The sequence below is a fragment of the Mesoplodon densirostris genome, chromosome 2 (genome assembly GCF_025265405.1).
Source record: "Mesoplodon densirostris isolate mMesDen1 chromosome 2, mMesDen1 primary haplotype, whole genome shotgun sequence".
Lineage (NCBI taxonomy): Eukaryota > Metazoa > Chordata > Mammalia > Artiodactyla > Ziphiidae > Mesoplodon > Mesoplodon densirostris.
Window position 1 is genome coordinate 12,924,886 of NC_082662.1, and position 26,420 is coordinate 12,951,305.

At 58.4% G+C, this 26,420-nt stretch overlaps 2 protein-coding genes across 3 annotated transcripts in view; both read left to right on the plus strand.

Annotated features, from left to right (window-relative positions):
* PLEKHM2 (pleckstrin homology and RUN domain containing M2) overlaps positions 1–22,006 on the plus strand; it is a 41,130-nt gene extending 19,124 nt beyond the window's left edge. Inside the window, exons 2-20 of one of the 2 annotated variants that reach the window (XM_060089014.1) lie at positions 5,704–5,810; positions 6,203–6,312; positions 6,892–6,991; positions 7,534–7,621; positions 8,474–8,660; positions 9,971–10,030; positions 13,072–13,300; positions 15,029–15,874; positions 16,186–16,255; positions 16,403–16,493; positions 16,829–16,893; positions 17,228–17,316; positions 17,918–18,050; positions 18,275–18,465; positions 18,826–18,891; positions 19,546–19,705; positions 20,051–20,230; positions 20,313–20,429; positions 21,077–22,006. In XM_060089014.1, coding sequence (XP_059944997.1) covers positions 5,704–5,810; positions 6,203–6,312; positions 6,892–6,991; positions 7,534–7,621; positions 8,474–8,660; positions 9,971–10,030; positions 13,072–13,300; positions 15,029–15,874; positions 16,186–16,255; positions 16,403–16,493; positions 16,829–16,893; positions 17,228–17,316; positions 17,918–18,050; positions 18,275–18,465; positions 18,826–18,891; positions 19,546–19,705; positions 20,051–20,230; positions 20,313–20,429; positions 21,077–21,214 — 3,027 coding nt within the window. In that variant the 3' untranslated portion in view covers positions 21,215–22,006. The remainder of the gene's footprint in view (positions 1–5,703; positions 5,811–6,202; positions 6,313–6,891; positions 6,992–7,533; positions 7,622–8,473; positions 8,661–9,970; positions 10,031–13,071; positions 13,301–15,028; positions 15,875–16,185; positions 16,256–16,402; positions 16,494–16,828; positions 16,894–17,227; positions 17,317–17,917; positions 18,051–18,274; positions 18,466–18,825; positions 18,892–19,545; positions 19,706–20,050; positions 20,231–20,312; positions 20,430–21,076) is intronic. The other variant, XM_060089013.1, reaches the window with a different exon arrangement.
* A 1,766-nt stretch (positions 22,007–23,772) lies between these two features.
* On the plus strand, positions 23,773–26,420 carry SLC25A34 (solute carrier family 25 member 34). Its single transcript, XM_060080032.1, has 5 exons — positions 23,773–24,165; positions 24,794–24,859; positions 24,959–25,111; positions 25,472–25,606; positions 26,238–26,420. Exons 1-5 carry the CDS (start codon positions 23,788–23,790, stop codon positions 26,418–26,420), a joined length of 915 nt encoding a protein of 304 aa, XP_059936015.1. The 5' UTR covers positions 23,773–23,787.

Sequence of the window (26,420 nt, forward strand, 5' to 3'; positions counted from 1 at the left end):
AACGTAATGCACTTGAATCATCCCGAAACCATCCTCCTGCCCCCGTCCGTGGAAAAATTGTCTTCCAAAAAACAGGTCCCTGGTGCCAAAAAGGTTGGGGACTGCTGCTGTACATTACATCCCCGTGAATTATTTATTTTATGACTGAAAGTTTGTACCTCTTAGTCCCCTTCACCTATTTTGCCCATCCCTCCACCCCTCTCCCCTCTAGCAAACCACCAGTTTGTTCTCTGTAGCTATGAGTCTGTATCGGTTTTGTTATGTTTGTTTGTTTGTTCTGTTTTATGGCTGAGTAATATTCCATTGTATATATACCACTTCTTTATCCATTCATCTGTCAATGGACACGGAGGTTTCTTCCATAGCTTGGCTATTGTAAATAATGCTGCATGAACCGTCACCGTGGCTTCATTATTCTTAAGAATGTTGGCTGGGGGCTTCCCTGGTGGCGCAGTGGTTAAGAATCCACCTGCCAATGTGGGGGACACAGGTTCAAGCCCTGGTCCGGGAAGATTCCACATGCTGTGGAGCAGCTAAGCCCGTGCGCCACAACTACTGAGCCTGCGTTCTAGAGCCCGTGAGCCACAACTACTGCAGCCCACTTTCTCAGAACAGAAGCCACCGCAATGAGAAGCCGGCTCACCGCAACAAAGAGTAGCCCCTGCACACCGCAACTAGAGAAAGCCCGCACGCAGCAACGAAGACGCAACGCAGCCGATAGATAGATAAAAGAATCTTGGCTAATGTTTACTGAGCACTCGTTGCTTACCAGGATCTATGCTAAGCCTTTTGCATGCTTTATATCATTTGATCCCCTAAACCAATAGACCTTTCTGCAATAATGGACTGTTATCTATATCTACACTGTCCAGTACAGTAGCCACTAGCCACTGAACATTTGAAATGGGGCTAGTGCAACTAAAGAACTGGATTTTTACTTTTGTTTATTAAATCCAAATAGTCACATGTAGCTAGTGGCTACTGTATTGGACAGCTCAGCTCTAAAGAATCTTTTGAATCCATTTTACAGATGAGAAAAAAAATGAGGGTTAGAGGGTTAAGTAATTTGCCAAAGCTACTCAGCTCTATAGTAGCAGAGCCAGTCTTTGGACCCATGTTTCCTGTCCAGAGCCCTTGCTCTTCACCACCATGTTATACACTCTTTCTGTTACACTTTTTGCAGAAATTGTCTCCTGGTTAATTGTCTCCTGGTTACAGACTGTTCCCTAACTCTTAGTACCATGTGTATGTATGCAGCCTCTCCCCTTCAAATGTGCAAGACCTATCCAGAGAAAGCTGGAAAACTTACCAAAGTATGTAAAAGAAGACATGCATAAATGGAAAAAAGAATTCCATGTTCGTGGATGGAAAGACTCAGTTTTGTAAAATCACCATTTCTCGGGCTTCCCTGGTGGCGCAGTGGTTGAGAGTCCGCCTGCTGATGCCGGGGACACAGGTTCATGCCCCGGTCTGGGAGGATCCCACATGCCGCGGAGCGGCTGGGCCCGTGAGCCATGGCCGCTGAGCCTGCGCGTCCGGAGCCTGTGCTCCGCAACGGGAGAGGCCACGGCAGTGAGAGGCCCGCGTACTGCAAAAAAAAAAAAAAAAAAAAAACCAAAAAAATACCATTTCTCTTCCAAATAATCTCTGGATTCAGTATAATTCGCCTCCAAATCCAGAAAGTAATTGTAATGAAATACTATTCTAAAAGAATGTGCCAGAATAGTCAAGACAGTTTTGAAAAAGAAGGCTTGGGGAGTGGGGTGGCCTCATTCTATCCATATCAAAATGTTGAATGAAGTGAAAATACTTAGAAGTAGGGGACTGGCACTGGAAGAAACAATGGATCAGTTAAACAAAACAGTCTAGAACAATGGCTTATTAAATCACAAATCAGTAAGGGACTACTAATAAATGTGGAAAATGGGTTATCCATTCAGAAATTAATAAAGCTGGATCCTCACTTCATGCCACACATGAAAATCTAAACATTAAAAAAGAAACCAAGAAAGTCCTAAAACTATAGAAGAATAAAGGTACTTTTGTAATATTAGACTGGGAAAAATGGGAAACTATAAAGGAAAAGATTGACAGATTTGACTATACAAAAAAAAATAAGAATTTCTCAATAGGAAAAATAAAAGTACCATAAGCAAGGTTTAAAGGCCAATTGAAAAATAAAATAAAGAAAGGTCAGTTGACACTGGGCAAAAACAAATGAAAACAAAAACATCCCACATAGCAACATACAAGATTAAAACTTTAACAAACAAAGAGCTTCAACAGAGCAATAAGAAAAAAACAAGCAGGGCTTCCCGGGTGGCGCAGTGTTTAAAAATCCACCTGCCAGCGCAGGGCACACGGGTTTGAACCCTGGTGCGGGAGGATCCCACATGCCAAGGTGCAGCTGGGCCTGGGCACCACAACTACTGAGCCTATGCTCTAGAGCCCTTGAGCCACAACTACTGATGCCCGCATGCCAAGAACTCGTTTTCCACAGCAAGAAAAGCCACCGCAATGAGAGGCCCGCGCACTGCAATGAAGAGTAGCCCCCCACTTGCCGCAACTAGAGGAAGCCCGCACGCACCCACGAAGACCCAACACAGCCATTAATTAATTAATTGATTGACTAATTAATTAACCAATTTAAAAAATAGAGAAACTGCCAAACTGTTTTCCAGAGTGGCTGTACCCTTAAAAAAAAAAAAAGCAAACAGGAGAAGGTTGGGCAGAGGTCTAAATAGGCAATTCACAGAAAAAGAAATACAAATGGCTAATAGGATGTTCCACTGCATTAGTGATCAGAGGAGTACAATTTGAAACAATTAGATACTATTTTTCACCAACTGGACTGGCAGAAATTAGACTAACTATATCCAGTGTTGGCCAGCATGATGGAGTGTAAATCAATCCAACATTTTAAAAGGGCAAATGGCAAGACCCAGCGAAATTGTAAATATGCATGTTCTTCAGCTCTGTGTTTCCACTCTATATACTGTTCCACCATACAGAAATACCCACCCAGGCATCCCCGGATGTACATTGCAATATTATGTGTGATATCAAAGAAGTAGAGACAACAGCTATATCTAACAACAGTTAAAGCATGGTACAGCATATTTTAGAATACACTTGTGGCTGTAAAAAAGAATGGAGTGAGGGCTTCCCTGTTGGCGCAGTGGTTGAGAGTCCACCTGCCGATGCAGGGGACACGGGTTCGTGCCCCGGTCCGGGAAGATCCCACATGCCGCAGAGCGGCTGGGCCCGTGAGCCATGGCCGCTGAGCCTGCGCATCCGGAGCCTGTGCTCCACAACGGGAGAGGCCACGACAATGAGAGCCCCGTGTACCGCAAAAAAAAAAATAATAATAATGGAGTGGATCTGTATGTAATGATATGGAAGTATACGTTTGACGTATTGGAAGAAACAATGGATCAATTAAACAAAATAGTCTAGAAAAATGGCTTATTAAATCTTTTTCTATTAAGAAAAAGATTTCAGAACAATGAGTACAGTGTGATCCCATATCACTTTTTTTTTTTAAGTCTATGTATGCAGGAAAAGAGTTGGGAGGGCACACACACAGGCTGTTCACAGTGGGGGACAGGGGAGAGGAGGTCTTTACATTTATACACACTTCCGTGTTGCTTAAACTTTTACAATGAGCAAATACTGCTTTCAGAATATTTATTTTTTAAGGTATCTTGACCTGAAAAAGGAGTCCGAGTTCCAGCCGTGGCTCCCTCACTTAGCTGAAAATCATAGTGAAGGACTTAACCTTTGTTGGCCTTAGTCACCTTCTCTGTTTAAAAATAAATCAGGGGACTTCCCTGGTGGCGCAGTGGTTGAGAGTCCACCTGCCAATGCAGGGGACGCGGGTTCGTGCCCCGTTCCGGGAAGATCCCACATGTCATGGAGCGGCTGGGCCCGTGAGCCATGGCCGCTGGGCCCGCGCGTCAAGATCAGTAAAATTTTAAACTTTTCTATGTTTTTCAAGCATGGTGGGTGTGGCTACTTTTATAATCAAGAAAATAAATAAGCCTCTGTTTTCCTTCTTTAATAAGGGGAGTTATACTAGTTCTCTAGAGATCCTTCCAGTTCTAACATCTAAGAATCTCTGATCTCAGATTTACTTGGATTTTGAAATTAAAAAAAAAAAAAAAAAACAAGCTGGCCCCCGATGTCACAGTTCTCAGCACTAACCCGTGCAGTGACCTTCGGCCGCTGCAGTTTTCGTAGGCCCTTTGCTCTTTCTTTCAGTTCTAGAAACCTCTCCTCCTGGGGCTCTGTTTTGCCTGCCTCTTGGAAGGAGGCGCAGACCCTGCAGGACCGAGGCCTGTCCGGGGCCAGCAGGGCTGCTGGGCTTACTCCAGGCCACAGAGTAAGAGGAGCGATTTTTGTTGTGGGAGCTGCGTTGCTGGCTTCTCGCCAAGAGCGCGTGCTTGCTGGTGCGGTCGGTGTGTCCTGTCTGCTGCTGCTGTCTCTACCACTGCTTCCAGAAAAAACTTGAGAGCACGTTTCCCCAGAGCCAGGAGCTTCAACCTGAGACGGGTGCACAGGGACGAGTGCTCTTTTTGTGTGTGTTCGTCCCGCTTCTGGCCATCAGAACGGCAGCAGCAGACCAGAGTGTGGCCCAATGAAGTGGGAAAGACTTTTCTCCCGCCGCTTCGCCTGACAGGGCCCCCACCTCACTGTGGCTGCAGAGAACTCAGTCCTGATCTGGGCTTCCTGGGCCTTCACAGAGCTGAGCCAGCTGCCCTCGCCTCCATCAGCCTGCTGGGGTTTCCTCAGCGCTGCAGCTCATCTCGCCTACTGGCCAAATCTCCTTTTAGTCCAGCCTGGGAACAGTGTCCTTCTTGGTGTGGGGCTTGACCTGAGCCTGGCAGGTCCCTGGATCTATATCCAGCCTGGCCAGCTTCCTCAGGTAAGTCCAGCGTCCCATGTCAGCCTCTGGCAAGAAGACCGTCGGAGCAGGTGCCCACGTCCATCAGCCCTTAGTTTGTGCAGAGGGACAGCTCCAGGCAGGGCCACTGTGTGGCCAACTCCAGGGGCGGGGCAGGGGGATTCACACTGGGCACTGAGTGTTCATTTATATACATAGCACTGTAGGTAGTGCCCCTGGAGTTGTGTAGCTCGGTGGCCCTGGCTTGAAGCCTGGTACCACCGGAGACCCACATCATAGACCATGAATTCCTCACCAGCATCCAGCTGTCATCGTGCCAAGCACTTACTGAGTGCCTCGTGGGGACTGGGCTCTAAGTGTCCTCCCGTGCCTTCTGGAACATGCAGTATAGGATAAGCAGTTGGTGTAGGCAGTTTGAGGTCGACTCTCTGTTGGTCAACACAGATACATCCTTTGACTGGTTTTCTCAGCTACTTTCTTTTTTTTTTTTTTTTTTTTTTTGCGGTACGCGGGCCTCTCACTGTTGTGGCCTCTCCCGTGACGGAGCACAGGCTCCGGACGCACAGGCTCCGGACGCGCAGGCTCAGCGGCCGTGGCTCACGGGCCTAGCCGCTCCGCGGCATGTGGGATCCTCCCGGACCGGGGCACAAACCCGCGTCCCCTGCATCGGCAGGCGGACTCTCAACCACTGCGCCACCAGCGAAGCCCCCTCAGCTACCTTCTTGATTCCAGAACTTCCATGGCCCTCCTCTTTATTATCCATTTCTAATCTGGGGGAACTTCTTTTTTTTTCCTTTCAGTTGCAGAGCTACTTTGCTGCATGTGAAGATGAGACCCCTGCCATCCGGAACCACGATAAGGTCCTCCAGCGTCTGTGTGAGCACTTGGACCACGCCCTGCTCTATGGGTAAGGAGGTGGCCTCTGGAGAGGACTGTACAGAGCAGCGGGGCAGGACCCCTGAGGCCGTGAGTAGCCTCCAGAGGGCAGTCCCTAGCCTTGTCTGCCTTTTATTTCTTCTTTCCTTTAGCAGAAAACGATTTGTCTCGCTCAGGTGGGCTGCAGACTGTCTGGGGTTATCCCAGTAATCCGTCTCTGAGCGGGCATGAATGACTGGGGAAAGGATTAGTGACAGACGAAATGATGGTGTGAAGGCCTGGTGGTTGCCTGGGGGTCCCGCTGGGAATCCCTCGCTTTCAGCCTTGAGCTTCCTCCTGACACGAAGGCTGGTGGACCAACTGACTGCAGCTTCCCAGGGTGGCCCTGTTTAGGTCATAGCAGCTCCTGTCCTATTTTCTCAGACTGCAAGACCTCTCATCTGGCTACTGGGTGCTCGTGGTGCATTTCACCCGGAGAGAGGCCATCAAGCAGATCGAGGTGCTGCAGCACGTGGCCACCAACCTGGGACGCAGTGAGTAGTACCAGGTGGACTCGGCGAAGGGACCAGTCCCGCCCTCCCTGTGGGCAGCTTGGGGCTCAGGTGTGACCTCAGGGTCCGCCTGGGAGGCCGGGTGCCTTGTGGTGTCCAGTGGCGGAGGCTGGTTAAAATGCCAGCGGCCTCCACGAGGCCTCTCTTCTTCCCGCACACGACATTTGGCCAGAACATCGTGGCTGTGAGGAGGGAAAGTGAGATGCTGAAGAGAGCAGGGCTCCTACCAGATCCCAGCCCGAGCACCTAGTTGGGGGGGTCTCGCCTCTCTCCCTGAGCCAGGGTCAGTGTCAGCTACAGGATCAGTGAAAAGTCCTTGCATTTCTCAACCCATCTGGAGTTTGCGATCTGCCCCGTTCATCCAAGTTTCCTGGCCAGTTACAAGCTAGGGTCTGATGGGGAAAATCAAGATCTCAGGGTGTGGCGCTCCATCAGGAGAGAAGGCTGCTGGGGCGCTCGCTCCCCGCGGCCATTCTTCCTGCTCTTCCTGCCCTTCCCTCCCTTGCTGGGCCAAGGAGAGCCAGCACCCCTTACTGGCTTACTCCTGCCCTTTGTCTGCAGGCCGGGCCTGGCTGTACCTGGCCCTCAACGAGAACTCCCTGGAGAGCTACCTGCGGCTGTTCCAGGAGAACCTGGGTCTCCTGCACAAGTACTATGTCAAGTGAGTGTCCGGGGCGCCGTCTCACGCCGCTCCAGGGCGCCCGAGCCCCGTCCCAATGTCTCCTGTCACACGCAGACGCCACACTGTGGCACCCCGAGGCCTAGCCTGGCGGTGCGTGCTGACGACACGTCAGCAATGGCCAGAGGGCCAGTGGAGCTTGCCTGTGACGGCCCGGGCCAGGTGTGCTGGTTCCAGCCGGGCTCCTGTGAGCGGTCTGGTGCCTAGTCGGCCCCTGCCGGATCCCCCACCCAGGCCTCAGTCCTGACTGGAGGCTCAGCCTCCGCTGGGGTTGCCGCGGGAACAGGGGATTTAGAGCAGCTGCCGAGAGCTGCTGCGGGCCCCGACACAGGCAGGGCAGTAAAGTGTCGTCTGGCTCCAGAGCCAGCCTGAGAGTGCTGGAAGGGGGTGGGTGGAGGCCGCATCAAGCTCTGGGTGGAGGGATGTCACGTGCCCAACCTCAGCGCAGCTGGCTTGGCGGGGGCCATGGGGCCGCGCTGGTAACCAGACCCAGAACGACCCTCGCCCCTTCCCGTGTCTCGCAGGAATGCCCTGGTCTGCAGCCATGACCACCTGACCCTCTTCCTGACCTTGGTGTCTGGGCTGGAGTTCATTCGGTTCGACCTGGACCTGGTGAGACGCCACGGCTCTCGCTGCTCGTGGGGGCAGAGGGTGGGCGGGTTGGGCGCGTGGTCCTGCTCAGGGAGCCTGACGGGTGTGACTGAGTCCGAGCATCGTCCTTTCCGTTCAGGTGAGGGAACAGCTCAGGGTCTGCCCAGTGGAACGGTGTGGGGTTGAGGTGATTCTCTCTTGGCCAGAATTGCTGGTTTGGGGGACTCCTTCCTGTCTCTCTGTCTCACATTGGAGAAAAGCCGCATTGCCTGGAGCGTTTTAGCACTGGAGTATTCTCCTTCGTGATCAGGACGTGAGTCCAGGACGTGAGTCATTGTTGAGAGACGAGGCAGCTTCATCCCTGTGCCTCCCGGGATCCTGCAAAAGCCTCTCAGCTCCCGGCTTCCCGGCCTCCCTCACGGTCACGGTCACGGTCACAGTCACGGTCACGCACTGGAGAGGTGCAGGGTGGCCCAGGAGCTGCAGAGGCTCCTCTGCAGTCTTGTCAAGATGCACGCAGCCGCCCCATCCTAATCGGGTCACCAGCCTAGGTCCCAACCCTGACAGCACAGACCAGAAGAGGAACTTGGCTACTGAAAAGTAGTAGAAACTGGAGCAAATGAGCGACTCTAATACAAGAGGTCAAGGAGGGTCAGAAGGCCCAGTGGACACTGTCATCTCTGGGCCCCAAGTCCACAGCCGTTCACAGTCCTCCTTTTAACAGCTTATTTCTGGATTTAGCACCTTAAGGACATAGATTTCCAAAGAAAAACCGGCCTGGGAGGGTGTGAAGGCAGATCCTCGGAAGGCCGTGCCTTCGGGCCCACCGAGGCCTCCCGTCACCCAAGCCTGCCTCTCCCCCTCTCTCCCCAGGACGCCCCCTACTTAGACTTGGCCCCCTACATGCCCGACTACTACAAACCCCAGTACCTGCTGGACTTTGAAGACCGCCTCCCCAGCTCGGTCCACGGCTCGGACAGCCTCTCCCTCAACTCCTTCAACTCCGTCACCTCCACCACCCTGGAGTGGGACGACAGTGCCATCGCCCCGTCTAGTGAGGGTGAGTGCCCGGGGCGGGGAGGGGTCCGGCCTCTGTGGCGAAACGGATTCGGAGCCGCGTAAGCCTGGCTGAGGGGAGTCTTTCTTGGCTGGTTCCGGTCCAGTGGTGGAAATTCGGAGTTAAACGGGGCCAGTCGTTTCCCAGATCTTCATTTCCTCAGAGTCCCTGTGGTGGCTCAAACACTGATACTGGGGGTAAAAAGCCAAAATGAGATCTTATGAATGTTAGACCCTTTTCCAGAAACCTGTAGCCATATGCCCAGGGCAGTTCTTTTAGGTCGGGGGGATTAGCAGGGCGGCCTGGAAACTCTTCCTGACATTCCAGGGGTGATTGCCACCCACTTCGGGGGAGTTCATCCTACCCTCGATTCTAGGTGGAAAGAGGCTATAAGCAACCCCTAGAAGGAGGAGGGAGGACCCGATGGGTGTAAAGTTTAGAGGAAGACTCGCCCCCCTTTCCCACGGGTCCATCGATTTCCGAGTCCCTCCCATACCTGCCAGCATGTTGGAGGTGGTCACACGCATGCCACCAAAGACTGAAAAAGAACGTCCTCACGCCTGTAGGTCATTGGTTGTTTTGGTCCAACAACTGGTTGAAACAACCTGATTTCTTCCAAACCTTTGGCCTCCGTGTTCATCTAATAAAACTGGCTGCTTTCCCACCTTCGTCCCCTGTGGGAAACCAGAGCTCTTCATTTGTGGCATCCCACCCCACCTCCAGGGAAGGGGCTCCAAGCACAAGTTCAGCCCCAGGGACTCCCTAGGGTTGCATTCACATTGAGACCTTGACCTTCTTCTTTCTTTATTTCTGCCTGTGCTGTGGCGCTATGTCCCAGGGAGGGACATAGACTCACTGTTAGCAAGGCTTGTGTTGCTCGTTGCAGAAGCAGGAGATGGCAGCTCAGTCTCCTTGGGTTGGGCTCAGGGGCTGCCGCCAGAAGCCCGAGGGACGGGCCTCAAGGGAGCGGCCACATTGCCCAGGGAGAGAAGTGTCCCCCTGAGCCCACCTCATCTCAGCTGCTGGGGGTGGAGGGAAGGAAAGGAGGTTAGGTACAGGGGAGCCGTGTCCTTCTGGGGTTGGAACCGATTGCCCCCAGGTCTTTCCAGCTGGTCAGAGGCTCCTGGGCCAGTACCGGAGCTGAGAAGGAGCTGGGGTCCTCAGAGTTCCCCTGAGGTTGTCAGATAAAATGTAGAAAGTTTAATTTTTCCTCTCTTGTTTTCTCCCAATGTCTCCCACCCTGTTGCCCCCACCCTCCCTGCCCTTCCACTGCCTGTGTTTCTAATCTTCAGTTTTGTCCCTCATTTTTATAGATTATGATTTTGGAGATGTGTTTCCAGCAGTGCCGTCTGTACCCAGCACAGACTGGGAAGGTGGGACAGAGTCCGCTGTTACCCTCTTTTCCTGTTTTGCAACGTTTCCGTACCAAGTTTGCTGCATGATTCAAAATCAGCTTATTATTTATAATAACGTCAATGATCATAATCAAGCCAAGTTTGGTGTTCTGGTAGATGGAATTCTGCAGTAGGAGAACTTGACCTTGAGTCCTAGGCCAACCCCTTCTCCCAGGGCAGGACTCCTGCCTTTATTCAGTGGCCTTGTGGAGTCGCTAAGTGTCTGCGTTTCGGGGACACACGGATCACGCTTCCTGATTCCAGTGCCAGTCGATGCACCAGATGTGCACAGGGAAACGCTGCCTTTGAACGTGTGGGTTGAAAGCTCCTATTTAGGTCAGATGCGCTTCTGTATCAGAAGCATCGGGAAGCAAAGGCAGAGGGGCTTGATCCTGTTCTTAATGGCTTCCTCTTGGGTGTTTTTGAAAGAGCTTGAGGTCCAAACGAGGGAAATTGCCCTGGCATGACTGAAACTCCCTCTAGGGAGATTCTCTGAAGTTTTAAGGCCGACTAAAATAAAATCTGTCAACCCTCCCACCCTGTCCGCTAGGTGGCAGCAATGCTTGGGCATTTTTCTGCTGGTGACGCCACTTCTGGGCTTGAGAACAGTCATGAGCTATTCCCAGGATTCCTGGGATCACTCCAAGCAGAGGACATGTTTCTGAGAAGGTTAATCCTTCCTCCTTAAAGCTGAGGCCATAACCAGACCCCCCTTACTAAATAGCCTCTTGCCCTGTGGGCCACATCCACCCAGGATGGGGGCAGGGGGGCAGCCTCTGGAGGAGGAGGTGCCGACTGGTCACCTAGAGCCGCGGGACGGCGGTTCTCCCTGCTGCTACCGTGAGCCCCGTGTTGTTAGGGCCGTCATCTGATAGATGATCTTTTCCCAAGTAACGCAAGTGTGCAATAGCTTAAGTTTGAGGGAAATAAGATATCTCATTGGGAAAAATAAATTATGTCATCTGGCCAACAGAGTACCATGGAAGAGTCCCCCATTTTAAGTTAAGATTAGCTTGAAATCCAGAATTCCATCATAACAACATCATTTATCCTTTCAGCCTCTCTTCTTGCAGTGCACATGCTGGGCATTGATTCCACCCCGCCCCCACCCCTCTAACAACTAACCCCCTCCTGACCCAGCTACCTGCTGCCTGTTGCAGTCACTTGACAAGCAGGGCCTGACCCTCGTCTGCAGCCCTCCAGAGCTCCCTGTGGCCTGAGAACTAACAGCCCAGTCACACTGCTTGCTCGGGCCGGGCCAGGCTCCAGGGCGGGCTGAGATTGTCCCAGCAGCGATCTCCTGCTTTCCTGAGTTCCTAGAGCACTGAAGAATCCCTGAGCAGGTTCTGGAAGCTTACTTGGGAAGGCTTTGTCTTCTCCTCAGACCTGGAGGAGAGCAGGATTTGGAGGGCAGCTCTGGGCCCTGGGGTGGGGATTGGGGAGGCCTTTTCATGGTCCTTGGCTCATTTACATAACTGGGGGGTAGGGACTTCCCTGGTGGTCCAGTGGTTAAGACTCCACGCTCCCACTGCAGGGGGCACGAGTTTGATCCCTGGTCGGGGAACTAAGATCCTACATGCTGCTGTGCAGCACAGCCAGAAAAAAAAGAACTGGTGGTTATCCCAGCCTTGACCACGTCCGATGATCTGCTTGCCCACCTCTTGGGACCCCCTCCCCAAGGGGGATGTAACTGCACATCTCAGGCTGGACCAGGAACGCGTGGGCTTGGCAGGAGGCTTCTTTCAGACTGAAGGACAGGCTTTTCTGCATCTGAGAACTAGGGCCCTGGCTGGGGTCCCTGGACATCTGAAGAAAGTCTCCTATTTCACTAGTGTTTTTCTGGCAGAGCTGGGAGTTGCTTTTTGCCCCCTCATTTGTCCTTATATTAAAAGACAGTGTACTTTTGATGATGTGCTGCATCAGCAGACAGCTGCCCAGTGGTTTCCAAGATCCACTAAGCAGGTTGGCCCTTCCAGATGAGGCTGACGGTGGGAAGCATGTTGGCCACGTCCCTTCCGGCAGATAAAGGCCAGCAAGATGCGTGCGAGCTGCACATGGAGTGTGAACATCCTGTGTGCTTTGTCATTAACTGTCACCCAGGCTATTCTGCCAGCATGGGCGGCCTCCCATCTGCCACTGGATAAACACCCTATGTGCTTTCATGCTGACACTCCCTCCCCTCTGTGTCCCGTTCCAGTGACCTGGGATGGACGGTTGGAGGTGAGGGCAGCCGTTAAACCAGCTCCCCTCTAGAGGGGCTGCGTCATCTCCCAGGGTGGAGCCCTGGGAGAGAGTGTGCCCAGAGAGGACCAGTAGGCAGGCTGAGGTTTGGATGACATGGAGTTCTCAGCACCCACCTTAAAGGGGTGCCTGGTGGGATATCGAGGGAGAAGGACCCACAGGGCATCTGTGGCGGCGAGGGGCAGCCGCTCTGCGCGCCTTTCTTGTTCCTCCGCCCTGGGTCCTCCTTCCTGCCCCTCCCCGCCACTCCTCACCCTTGGACTATACCTGTCCTGGCCTCGCAGCCTCTGAACCCCTCATTTTCTCTGATCCTGGTTCTCTTCTCTCTTCCGTTGTTCCTTTGTATCTGCCACTGTGGGGGACCCTTCAGAGGACTTTGGGTATCTCAGTCTGATCGGGGGTGTCTGGCGCTAAAGGAGGCTCTAAGGTTAAACTGAGAGGTGTGCAGCCCATCTCTTGAGGCATCAAGGTCACCATCCCCAAGGGGCTTAAGCCTGGAGGCTGCTTAACCTTGGAGCTCTTAACTCAAACTTGGCCACATTGTCGTGAGCGCTCGGGGGCCCCCAGTGGTGGTGGCGACGGCGTTCCTCCAAGCTGCTCTTAAAGCACAAATCCCGTGTCCTGTCGGCCTGGGGCTTCTACTCCTGAAACAAGGCCACCCCGATCAGATTTCCCTGAAAAGAACTCACCTGCCTCCCTCTTGAGATAAGGCATGCTTTGGGGGCCCGCGGTCCCCAGCTGGTGTCTGACGGGCTGTCTCGTGTTTCCTGTTCTCCCAGATGGAGACCTCACAGACACTGTCAGTGGCCCCCGCTCGACGGCCTCGGACCCGACCAGCAGCAAGGCTTCCACCAAGAGTCCCACCCAGCGCCACAACCCCTTCAATGAGGACCAGGCGGAGACAGTGTCCTCCTCCGACACCACCCCTGTGCACACCGCCTCTCAGGAGAAGGGGGAGCTCCACACCCCGGACTTGCCAGACACCTGCACAGAGCTCGAGGTCATCAGGTCAGTGGGGAGGGGCCTCGAGAAGCTGGTGAATGTCCTGGTGTCCATCCTGTCCACTCCTAGCATCACTTTTTAGTCCACACAGACTAGGACCTTCCTCCCCGCCGAGGGCATTTGGGCGTCTTCCCGGAGACTAGGTACCTCTCCCCTCCTCAGTAGTTCTTTGATCAAGAGGAAACAGAGGGGCTTCCCTGGTGGTGCAGTGGTTGAGAGCCCGCCTGCTGAGACAGGGGACACGGGTTCGTGCCCCAGTCTGGGAAGATCCCACATGCCGCGGAGCGGCTGGGCCCGTGAGCCATGGCCGCTGAGCCTGCGCATCCGGAGCCTGTGCTCCGCAATGGGAGAGGCCACAACAGTGAGAGGCCCGCGTACCGCAAAAAAAAAATAAAAAGAGGAAACGGAGGGCCCGAGCCTGGAAGATGGCTGACACAGGCATCAACATGGCCGGCTTCTGGGGCCGTGCCCAGACTGCTGGGGCATTTGCCGGTCCATCCAGAAAGCACCTTCAGCCTAGACTTTATTCCAAGGGAGTTCTTGGACATGAGAGCACAATTTCTGAGATTCGTACTAATTCTAGTTCAGCATGGCTCGCTGAAAGAAGAGCATCTTCATCATACTGCTGGGGACGTAACAGGGAAGGAGGAGGTGGGTGACAGGTTGGGAAACTCTTGGCCCAGAGCCTCCTCGGCTCCCTGACCTCCCCGGCTCCTGCTCTTGAGTTTCTCCACCGTGAGTAAGAAGATGTGCACGTCAGACCTCCCAGAGGCTTGCCGGCCCAAGGTGGGGGAATTGCTCTCCAGTGACTGGAGCCAGGAGTCCAGCTCCCACAGGCTGGTTGGAGTCCAGAGCAGCTTGAGTGCTTCAGACCGAGGGTTGCTTAGCCAGGCCCACCTCAGCCAACTCGGAACCAGGGAGCCAGGAGTTTGAGCTCAGAAGGCTTTGATTCTTTTGAATTATCCATAATGACCCCGAATGGAAAGAAGGGTCAGCTCAGGGTCGGCTGCCCACATCCTAGGGGGAGGCTGAGTAGAGGGGGGCCGCTGGTCTGACCAGCCGTGGCCTGTTTTTGTTCCCTAGAGCACAGCTAGCCCAGTTGTGCCGTCAGCTAGAACTCACAGGACCCGCTCGGGGCTTCCTCTGGCCGCTGCCGTCTGTGCCTCCCTCGTGCTGGCCCTGCCTCTGCCGGCAGGGGGAGGTACTTGGGGCCTGAGCTGCTGTCGGCCCCCGGCCTCCCACCTAGTGCTGCCCGGGACCACTGAAGCTCTGGCTGTGCTCTCAGAGGTCCCTCGGCCAGGATCACCTCTTTTGAAAGACATTGTTTTTAAATGATTTTTTTTAAATTTTTATTTATTTTTTGGCTGCGTTGGGTCTTTGTTGCTGCCCTTGGCCTTTCTCTAGTTGCGGCGAGCGGGGGCTGCTCTTCGTTGCGGTGCCCCGGCTTCTCATTACGGTGGCTTCTCTTGTTGCGGAGCACGGGCTCTAGGCACATGGGCTTCAGTAGTTGCAGCACACGGGCTCAGTAGTTGTGGCTCGTGGGCTTAGTTGCTCCCCAGCAGGTGGGATCTTCCCAGACCAGGGCTCGAACCCATGTCCCCTGCCCTGGCAGGCGGATTCTTAACCACTGAGCCACCAGGGAAGTCCCAGATCACCTCTTTGGGCCCAGCCCATCTCGTTGCCCTCAGTACTGGGGTGCTCAGATTCACACCTCTTCCCATCACTACCATCCAGGGTCACCAAGAAGAAGAAAACTGGCAAGAAGAAGAAGCCCAGATCGGATGAGGAAGCAAGTCCACTCCACCCGGCCTCTACCCAGCACACGTGCGCCAGGCGGGGCAGTGGTGACGCCCTCGTCAGCAGCCCAGGCCCCGGGCGGGTCTCCCCAGACAAGACCCTCGCCCCCGCCCAGGAGGAGACAGAGGGGCCCGGCCGCACAGCCGAGGGCAGCGAGCGCTCGGAGCCCGGCCAGGTGGGCCTGCTTATCCCCGAGATGAAAGACACCTCCATGGAGTGCTTGGGGCAGCCCCTGAGTAAGGTCATTGATCAGCTCAACGGGCAGCTGGACCCCAGCACCTGGTGCTCCCACGTCGAGCCCCCCAACCAGCCCTTTCGGACTGGCTCTCCCGGGGACGCCCCGGAGAGGCCGCCATTTTGCGACTTTAGTGAGGGGCTTCCAGCCCCAATGGACTTCTACCGCTTTACCGTTGAGAGTCCAGGTACTGTTGCATCAGGTGGCGGCCACCATGACCCTGCAGGGCCTGGCCAACCGCTGCATGTTCCTGGTAGCCCTGCGGCTGCTGGCCAAGAAGAAGAGGGAGGAGGACGAGGACCGGGACAGGCGCCTCGGCCCCTAGAGGACACCCCGGGGGAGACACAGGAGCCAGAGGCCCAGGAGCCGGAGACCTGGTTGCCCCTGGTCGGTGAGGGACCTGTGCCTGAGCAGGAGCCTGAGACCCAGGAAACTCTTTGCCGACTCAAGCGAGACCAGCCCAGCCCTTGTCTGAGCAGCGCCGAGGACTCCGGGGTGGATGAGGGGCAGGGGAGCCCTTCTGAGATGAGCCACTCGGCAGAGTTCAGGTGAGCCAGTCTGTCTGTGCCGCTTGCCTGAGACGCCCCTGTCGTGGATCAGGGCACATTGGGCATCTGCCCTCCAAACACACCAAGCACAACCCCCGGGAGACCTAGCCTGGGCTGGGAGGTAGGAAGGGGTGCGGTCCTGCCCTCCCTCACTTTGGCTCCTGGTGGGGGGCAGAGCCACTGCAGACATGAGACCTCGGGGTGCCTGCATCGCCCCCATGCATGTGTGTCGTCTCTGTGCACCTGTGTGGCCTCGCGCGCCCCTGCCCTAGCCTGACACCTCGCCCTCCCTGCACTTGTCCCTCTCACAGAGTAGACAACAATCACTTACTTCTGCTCATGATCCATGTGTTTCGAGAAAACGAAGAGCAGCTCCTCAAAGTAAGTCCCAGGATCTCAGGAATGAGCCAGAGCCAGCACAGCAAAGGCGAGGCCGGACGGGCCACCGCCTCCGCTCAGAAGGGGAAGCGGGCTGTCTGGGGCAGGGCGGGCGCCACGGTGCCTGACCTCTTTGCTTCGGCCCCTCAGATGATCCGGATGAGCACAGGGCACATGGAGGGCAACCTGCAGCTGCTGTACGTGCTGCTCACAGACTGCTACGTCTACCTGCTCCGGAAAGGTGCCTGCCGCCCCCAGGCTAGGCCTGGGCAGCTGCCGAGGGCACGTGGGGGATGAGACGGACTGCCGCCCTCCTTGCCTTCCCCCCGCCCCCCGCCCTGAGTGTCTCTGTGCTGCCTGGCACGTGGTGATGAAACGGGTTGTCAGCAGCCCCAGCTGGCCCAGGACATGAGCCTGGGGCCCCCCTCCATGAGCACGCCGTGTCGTTCTCCTACCTCATCACTTCAGATGGCAGGGCAGGGACGGGTCCTCGTGGAGAAAAGGTCTTAGAAAATGGGGCAGGGGGAGGACCGAGAGGCCACTGGGGGTAATTGACACTGGGGTCTCCTCTCTCAGGGGCCACAGAGAAGCCATACCTGGTGGAAGAGGCTGTTTCTTACAATGAACTTGACTACGTGTCGGTGAGTTCAGGCTCCGCGACTGGTGTGTGCTGTAGGGCAGGGCTCCTCGGGCCACCCCGCCTCAGACCTGCAGAGCAAGGCTGACCCCTGCCTCAGCCCCGGGGGTGGGTGCCAGCTCTTACCTCTGAGCAGCTTCTGTACCTGATGCCGGGGATAAGAAGCAAGCTTGAGGGAACCTCTTCCTCCGCTGTACATCCGACCACCCCTCCCCACCTTGTGGTCACCTCAGAGTGCGCTGCCTCCCTCCCCGGCCCGCCCTCAATCTGGCCACGGCTGCCCCTTCTGGCAGCTGCGGCCAAGCCCCGTGCGCATGTGAGGGTGTGGTTTCTGGCAGGTGGGCCTCGACCAGCAGACAGTGAAGCTGGTGTGCACCAACCGCAGGAAGCAGTTTCTGCTGGACACGGCAGACGTGGCCCTGGCCGAGTGAGTGACACGCCCCCTTCTGCGGGCCTGGAGAATCAGCATCTGCCACTGGCCTGGCCACACCCTTGGGGCTGGAGGGTCGGAAGTGGGGTTTGAAGGAGTAGAAAGCAGAGATAAGTTCCTTCTGGAGCCTGCAGGCCGGGCAGAGAAGCAGGGAGGTGACAGGCACACTGAGCGACTGGTGCCCTCAGACCCTGAGTGGCCCACAGAGAGGAAGGGGGCTGGCAGGAGTGATCCCCACAGGAGAGAAAGCGCAAGCCCGGCTGGGGGGCCTTGGGGCCACACGTGCCCCCTGCGCTTCCATACGGAAACTGTCTGTCCTGAGATCAGGTCTTTGTACAAGTCCCGCTGCTTCCCTTGAGGTCACAACCCAAGACCCCTCGGCCACTGGGAAGGGTTCGGCCCTTCCCGGCCACGGTTTGGTGATCATGGACTGCTGCCGTATCACTGCCCCCCCCGCCCCCCGGAGCTCTGGTTCCAGCCAGGTCCTCCCCCCAAGATTCTGTGACCCCTTCAGGCCGGAAGTCCCCAGGACTATGCCATGTCCCTTTGAGGGGTGGGGGCCTCAGGCCTCTGACAGCAAACCCCACTCCGCATACAGGTTCTTCTTGGCTTCTTTGAAGTCAGCCATGATCAAGGGCTGTCGGGAACCACCCTACCCCAGCGTCCTGACTGATGCCACCATGGAGAAGCTGGCACTGGCCAAATTTGTGGCCCAGGAATCTAAGTGTGAGGTAAGCACCTGGGGAGGAGGGGGTGTTGTCCCCGAGATGACACCCCTGGTGTTAGGGTCAAGAGGTGCAAATAGCTGTCTCTAGCGTTTCTCCATCGCCCACCTGGGAGGGGCTCTCCCTCCCGGCCTGTGCCCCTCCCCACTTGGGGTGTGTCCTCACCCCACCAGCGGCCACTCCTGCTTCTGGCCCAGACCTCAGCGCTCTATCCCCTGCCCCCTCCGCAGGCAACCACTGTTACTGTGTGCTTCTACGGGCTCGTGCACTGGCAGGACCCCCAGGACGAGACCCTGGGCCGCACCCCCTGCCACTGCTTGCCCCCTGAGGGCGCCGTCACCAAAGAAGGCATGCTGCATTACAAGGCGGGCACCTCCTACCTGGGCAAGGAGCACTGGAAGACGTGCTTCGTGGTGCTCAGGTGGGAGCCCCCGCAGCTCTGGCCCAGAGGTTGGGATGGGGGACAGCGCCCTCCCCGTCAAGGGCTTTGGAGTAGACATCCCCTGGGATCCCACATCTTCTCTGTAGAGCCAGCCCTCTGGGGCCCAGGGAAGCCCAGAATGCCCCAGGTGAAGACCGGGGCTGTCCCCAGGGCTGGGGGCACGCGCTCCCTACTGTGCCTCTGCAGTTCTTCCTCTGCCCTCCCTGCCGTAGAAGGCAGGCCCCGGGCTCCTTGGCCTCTGGGGTTCAGACCCCAGCCTGTGGGGGTCCCTGGGATCTGTTCCACGTGGCCCCCAGTTCCTGGGACAGGTCTCACCCCTGCCACATTGTGCCCCTGCAGCAACGGGATCCTCTACCAGTATCCCGACCGCACTGATGTCACCCCCCTACTCTCGGTGAACATGGGGTGAGTGTCCTGGGCGATGGGAGGTGCCGGGCAGGTGTCGGGGCTCCGGCTGGGCCTGAGCCTCAGGGCTCCCATCCTCCCTGGCTTGAACTGGTTCTCCCTCCTGTCGGTTCAGCCTCCCCACCCCCTCGGCCCCACCCCCATTTAGTGCCCTGGGGTCTGCTGAGCCCTGGGTGAACGGGGAGAGGGTGGGGAAGCAAGAGGAGCTCCCTGCCCGGAAAGGATCCCATCAGGTAGGGGAGGCGTCCCCCGATCTGATAGGGGAGGCAGTCCTTTCCCTGGGAAGCACTTGACCTGATGGGTAGGATGGACACACACACGCTTGGAGGAAACATCAGGCCCGTAAGGGGAACAGGAATGAATGTGCACTGATTCTGAGAGGGCAGGAGCCAAGAGCTGATTCTCAACCCCTCACCTGGCCCTAGTCAGGTATCTAGACGAACCTTGGTGATTGTGGAGATAAAAGGTGTTACACAGAAAAGGGGCAGGGCCGCCCAGCAGCTTTGGGCCTCTCCTTCGAGCCGGAGGGCTCTGGCCCACCTTCTGGTGTCCTCCAGCCCTCGGGACTCCGGGGCAGGCCAACCCCAGGGGCTCCGCCAGTGCCCCCTGACCCCTGCCCCCTTACTCCCGTTTCACCCTCCGCCTCTGGCCCAGGGGGGAGCAATGCGGTGGCTGTCGGAGATCCAGCACCACGGACCGGCCCCACGCCTTCCAGGTCATCCTCGCCGACCGGCCCTGCCTGGAGCTGAGCGCCAGCAGCGAGGCTGAGATGGCCGACTGGTTGCAGCACCTCTGCCAGGCCGTGTCCAAAGGGGTGAGGGCCTCCTGCCCCACCGCTCACTGCTTCCCAACCCCACCCCGGGTCCCCAGGGTCCCTTCCCCAAGCCCACACGAGTCATACAGCAGCCTCTCTGGATCAAGATGGGACTTCCAGGGGCCAGCCCAGGAGTGAACCCTGGAGGTTAGGGCCGCCTGTGGCCTGACATTCCCACCATCACCCCTGTCGGCCCCTGTACTCCTGAGGTGGGCGGAGCCTGCCTGGCCTCTGGAGGGAGGGGCAGAGGGGCTGGCAGACCCCTGACACCGGGGAGTCCTGGTGCAGACCAGCCCTGGAGAGCTCCAGCTTGCCCCTCCCCTCCACTCTGCTGGTGCCTTTCAGGTCATCCCCCAGGGGGTAACTCCCAGCCCCTGCATCCCCTGCTGCCTGGTGATCACGGATGACCGCCTCTTCACGTGCCACGAGGACTGCCAGACCAGCTTCTTCCGCTCCCTGGGCACCGCCCAGCTGGCCGACATCAGCGCCGTCTCCACTGAACCGGGCAAGGAGTACTGTGTCTTGGTGAGCCGGGTGGGAGGCGATGGAGGCAGGCCCTGCCCAAGGAGCACTGTGTCTGCTCACCTGGGGCCCCCGCTCTCCCCAGGAGTTTTCCCAGGACAGCCAGCAGCCCCTCCCACCCTGGGTCATCTACCTGAGCTGCACATCTGAACTGGACCGATTCCTGTCTGCACTGAACTCTGGGTGGAAAACCATCTACCAGGTACCCGGCTGCCCAGGCCCCTGAGGAGTGGAGCCCTTCCCTAGGGAAAGGAGCCCCTGCACGGCTCAGACCGAGGCAGGAGTTGGGGGCCTAGGGCAGCACCACACTAGGAGCTCTGGGATGGACGTGAATGTGTAAAACCAAAGGGGCAAGACCCTGCCTCCCAGTGAGTGTGAGGCTAAAGCTAAGCACAGAGCCCAGGAAACGCCATTCCTGACCACCTCAGTTCCCATGAAAAAGCCGGCATTAAGTGCCTACGGTGGGGCTAGAGCTGTGCCCGGATGATGGGGGCACGGAGCTCAGCACCAGGCTGAGAGGGCCTCATCGAATGCCTGGACAGATCGCAGTCTGAGCGCGTGTGGGCTGCCCCGCGGAAGCTCCGGACCAGCCCTGGGGGGAGTTCCACGGCCCGCCTCCCGGCCCCACCCCCAGCCCCCTCCTCCGAGAACCGGGGCCTTCCCTGGAAGGAGGCGGCTCAGGGAGCGTCATCCCGTCGGGCTGAGCCCCTCCTTGAGGAGCAGGAGATCTCAGCAGCGTGGATGTAGTTCCAGGGCAAGGTTACACCTGGTGCGGGGGGGACCCCACGGCCCCTCGGCTCCCTGGAGGCTCTTGGTACAGCCCTCAGGTTCCCTGCACGCCCCACACAGGTGGACCTCCCCCGTAAGGCCATCCAGGAAGCCTCCAACAAGAAGAAGTTTGAGGACGCCCTGAGCCTCATCCACAGCGCCTGGCAGCGGAGCGACAGCCTGTGCCGGGGCAGAGCCTCCCGGGACCCCTGGTGCTGAGGTGGAGCTGGCTGGCGTCCTGGAGGGGCCGGAGAGGGAGGCACGCGAGCGGCTGCTCGGGGCCAGGCTCCCACCCTCGTTCCCGGGCAGCAGAACCACCGAGTGGGGCTTGAGACAAGGTCTCCCTCCCAGGGATCCAGAATGGGTGCTCAACACCCTGGGCCTCCTGCCCGGCAGGCGGCAACTGGGAAGTGCTGGGGGCAGAGGGTCCGAGCCCTATGGGCTCCGCAGATGCACGGCCCCCTTCCCGGGGCCACCGCCGCACTCCACGAGGGGAGCAGAAGGACTGGGAGGGCAGGAGCCCCTCTTCCTCCCCTGGGTCAGGGGCCCGGGCAGAGGCTTAGGCCGCCCTGGGGGCTCTGAGTGCCCGGCCATCCCTGTTCATGTTTGAACATTCACCCGGCTGGGAGGGAAGCTGGAACACCGCGGTCTCAGTGCATGTCTTCTCCTCACGAGCTCCATCCCCAAGCACACTGCTCCCTGCCTTCCAGGGCCCGGGGGGTTGCAGGGGGCCGGGATGGCCCTCCCTGGCTACCAGGAGGCCCTGCATGTCCACGGCCCCCTACCTCCCCTCCTCCAAACCTGGCAGTGCCTGTAGGACCCAGGGTTCAGGCCATCTCCTTTTGCCAGGAGCAAAGGGGAGGGAGGAGGGCTTGGAGAGGAGCAAAGCCCACCAGCCTGTGTCCCCTGCCTGGCTGGCGCCAGGTCCTTCCCAAGAGGGCCCTCTGGGGGAAGGGGTCAGGTGGCCTGGGTTTTGTTTTTTAAAATAAAATAGACATGTTATATTGCCAAGACTTGTCACTGGCCCTTTTTGACCAGGATGGAGGTGAGGGATCTCCGGCGCCTCCTCTCAGGCCACTCGGCCCTTCGATCCTCATTCATTCCACAAATCCTCTTCCGTCAGATGCTCTGTGCCCACACCGGGATCCAGATCACTGGCGGCTGCCCCCCGGCACTCACTGTGTGGAGGAGTTCGGGCCCTGGGAGCTTCTTGGCTGGACCTTTGCCCTCCTTCCTGTTTCCTGCAGTGGCCAGGGGAGGGCAGCCACCAGCTCGAGTCCCAGGCCGTGGCTACGCTGCCAGGGCGGGGCACTCCTGCCTGCCGTGCCTCCCCAGCTCTGGGGGCTGAGTGCCGGCCACTCGGGATCAACCCGGGAGAATCCAAGCTGTCCCCAAGACCTCTTGTTAAGCTGCTACCCCGGGGCTGGCCGGAGGGTGCCCAGCCTGCCAGGCCTAGGAGGAGCTCTGCAGCCCTCAAGCCCCTCCGCACGGCGGCCTCCAGGGCCTCACAGCTGGGAGGAAAGGGGTGGACACCTGGAAGAAGCAGGTGTGGAGGCCACAGAGGTGGGGTTCTGGGCAGGGCGGCCCTGCCTCTGGTTCCGATTGGGACTTGGGGGATGCAGGGTGGCCCTGGCAGGAGAGAGGTACCATGGGGCAGAGGCCGAGGTGGGCAAGGTGGTGCTGAGCAGCCTGGCACCTGACAGTAGTGCCCAGGGCTGGGAGGTCCCTTCTCACCAGGCACAAAGGTCCATTCCCGTGCCTGGGCCTCTGCTCCAGAGAACCACGGCCCAGGAGCAGCTCCCACCAAGAGGAGGGGCAGGCCTAGGGGGCAAGTGCGACCAGATGAGCGACCAAAGCTACAAGGTCACTCCTTGAGACACAGTGGCCCTTATTTTTCCATCTCCTACCCACCCAGGGCCCCCAGGCAGGGGGGGATGCGGGCCGCCTACTACTGAGTGAAGCACCGTGCTAGGCGTTCTTCACACATCTGTAATCCTCCCAAGAACCTCTGCAGTGGGTACCCATATCCCCATCTTACAGATGGAGAGACTGAAGCTCAAAGAAAGGAACTGACTTGCCCTGGGCACACATAATAGCAGCTCCTGGGATTCACAGGACTCCGGAGCCCTCTGCTGTCACTGGCAGTGGGACCACAGACCGTGGGAGCCAGACTGGAAGACTGAGGCCGCGAAAGGGGACGGCACACAGTGGCAGGGGGGCGGGGCGGGGTGGGGGTGGGGCAGCTGCTGAGAGGAGCCTCCCAAGCAGCTGCCTCTTGCCCAGGGCCCTGAGCTACAGCAGGACTGGCCAAGCCAGAGGGAGGGCATCAGCACCAGCCCTTTGCCCCAGGGCCAGAGGGAAGGCTGGAGGACCAGAGGGCCAGGAGGAGGCGTCTTGGCTGACTGGCACTTTCTGTCCCACCCCACCCCACCCCCATCCCCCCCGCGTCTCCCTTGGGGCCCAGGTGACCTTTCGCCCAGATCCCAGGGTCCAGGCCCTCCCCCGCAGGGAGGTGTGGGGGACGTAGGCAGCTGGGATTGGTCCAGAGCCGGCAGGGGCGTGTCCCAGGCTCCCAGGAAGGAGCAGAGTAGGTGGACTCCCGAGATAGAGCCGCGCCGCCTGGCAGCAGCCGGCCTCGCTGCCCCGGACCTCTGCCCTCCAGACATGGCCCCAGGCTCCCTCGATCCCCAGCCCTGTGGCCCTGTGGGGGTGAAGACAGCCTAAGCACCGCCACCCCAGGGCCCGTGCCCATGCCCCTGACACGGGCACAGCCGGTCCCTGGCCCGGAGGCCATGGAGACGGTGGCTCCAGCTGTGGACCTGGTGCTGGGCGCCTCGGCCTGTTGCCTGGCCTGTGTCTTCACCAACCCCCTGGAGGTGGTGAAGACGCGGCTGCAGCTGCAGGGGGAGCTGCAGGCCCGGGGCACCTATCCTCGGCACTACCGGGGCTTTGTGGCCTCCGTCGTCGCTATCGCCCGTGCAGATGGGCTGTGCGGCCTGCAGAAGGGGCTGGCTGCCGGCCTCCTCTACCAGGGCCTCATGAATGGTGTCCGCTTCTACTGCTACAGCCTGGCATGCCAGGCCGGGCTCGCCCAGCAGCCGGGTGGCACCGTGGTGGCGGGCGCTGTGGCAGGGGCACTGGGAGCCTTCGTGGGGAGCCCTGCTTACCTGGTGAGTGCCTTGTCTCCATCTGCTCCCACCCTGGGACCCAGCTCCCATGGGGGCTCTGCAGCCTCCTGGGCTGGCCTCCGTGGAGCAGATGGGGTGGGGCTGCTCCCCGGGACATCCCTGCCCAGGCCTGGAATCTGCCCCTTGGTCCAGGGCACCAGGGCCTCGCCCTGAACCTTGCTCCCCTGGGGCCCCCGCCCCACTGGTCCTGAGCCAGGGGAGGGGGCGGAGGGTGGCAGGAGGTGTGCTGGCTCAGGCCCACGTGGTCACTTGTCTTCCTGTGTGCCCTGTGCAAGTTCAGCATAGAGCCTCCATCGAGAGAGGGCCCCACATCCCAGCCTGGATGCTACATTCATCATCTCTCTTGGTCCCCAGAGCAGTCTTCCAAGGGTGAGCAGGCAGGCCGAGAGGTTAAGTAACTTGTCCCAGGTCACACCCAGATGCAGACCCAAGCCGACTCCAGAGCCTCACCCCCAACCCTATTCCACACCCGCCCCCCGCAAAGCTGCAGGTGTGGGCTCAAGGAGGTCTGGGTGTCAGGGCCCGGGGAGGGGTGCCCTCAACACGCACAGCTCGTCCAGGCTCTTCTAAGTTTCCATCCCCAGGCCCTGTGTCACCTCTGCTCTCACAGGTCAAAACGCAGCTGCAGGCCCAGACGGTGGCCACGATGGCTGTGGGACACCAGCACCCTCACCAGGTGGGGACCGTCACCCCCGGAGCTTCCCCCGCTAGGTGGGCTGGATGGACCCCTGGGCGGGCAGGGGCTGCCCGGTGACCCTGTGCCCTCTCCCTGCAGAGCGTCCTGGATGCCTTGGGGACCATCTGGCGGCAGCGGGGCCTGGCGGGGCTGTGGCAGGGTGTGGGTGGGGCCGTGCCCCGGGTCATGGTCGGCTCGGCTGCTCAGCTGGCCACCTTCGCCTCCGCCAAGGCCTGGGTGCAGGAGCAACAGGTGAGGAGTGGGGGACACCCGCGCCCCTTATCACGCCTCCACATCTCCAGCTGGACCCCATGCAGGGAAGCCCAGGGGGTGGTGACAGGCCCCTTAAGAAAGCCGAGGGCCCTGACTCTGCCCTCAGGGCCGTGATTCTGGCCCTCAGGTCCAGCCAGAGTGGAGAGTCCGCAGTGAACCCTCCAGCTGTAAAGGAGCTCAGGGCGGTGGGGGGGTGGGGGTGGGGGAGTGGCCGGAGGGGCGTCATCTGCCCCCCTTTCCCTAGCTCTTCCAGCCCCCGAGCGCTGAGAGGATGGGGTGGGCACCACGTGGAGGGGGTGGAGGGTACTCCAGGGCTCAGCAGCCTGTACATCCCCACAGTGGCTCCCAGAGGACAGCTGGCTGGTGGCCCTGGCCGGGGGCATGATCAGCAGCGTAGCTGTGGTCACAGTCATGACCCCCTTCGACGTGGTCAGCACGCGGCTGTACAATCAGCCTGTGGACGGAGCGGGCAGGGTGAGCAGGGGACAGAGTGGGGGAGGGCGTGGGAGCTGGACAGCATCCGCCAACACACACACACACACACAGAGCCAGAGACACGGAGAAGTGTGACATAACACACACACACATTAATTCGGCTTGTTTGCTGAATACCTGTCCCAAGCATGTACTAAGCATTTTCACACCTGGATTCTATTCTGTCCTCACAACAACTTTCGTTCTCCTGATGAGGAGACTGGGGTTCAGAGAGATCAAGTGACTTGCCTGAGGTCACGCAGCCGGTAGGTTGGGGAGCCTGACCTGGAATCGAGTCCTGACCCCCCAGCCTCACAGACGCACAGGGGCCATCACGTACACTGGTGCAAGGTGTGCCCAACACAGAGGTGCTCTCCACGGGCTGAGTTAGCAGTGAAATTCACCTGCGTGCCGCTAACCAAGCTGAGCCCCTGGCCTGGGGCTGTGGCTGCCTGGAGGAAGAGGTCCTTTTTTAACTTTCACAGCCCGAAGGGTTACTATTATGTGATTTGCCGAGCTTGGGGGAGTGCCCTTTCTGATGTGCCACAGAAGCCCGTACACAGACGCACCCCATTGTGCCAGCCAGGGCCCGACGACGCCTGTAGTGATGTCTGCCCTGTGTTGTCCCCAGGGCCGGCTGTATGGCGGCCTCGCCGACTGCCTGGTGAAGATCTGGCGGCAGGAGGGGCCCCTGGCGCTCTACAAGGGTCTGGGCCCCACCTACCTGCGCCTGGGTCCCCACACCATCCTCAGCATGCTCTTCTGGGATGAGCTCCGGAAACTGGTCATGCGGGCCCAGCACCAGGGCAGCTAG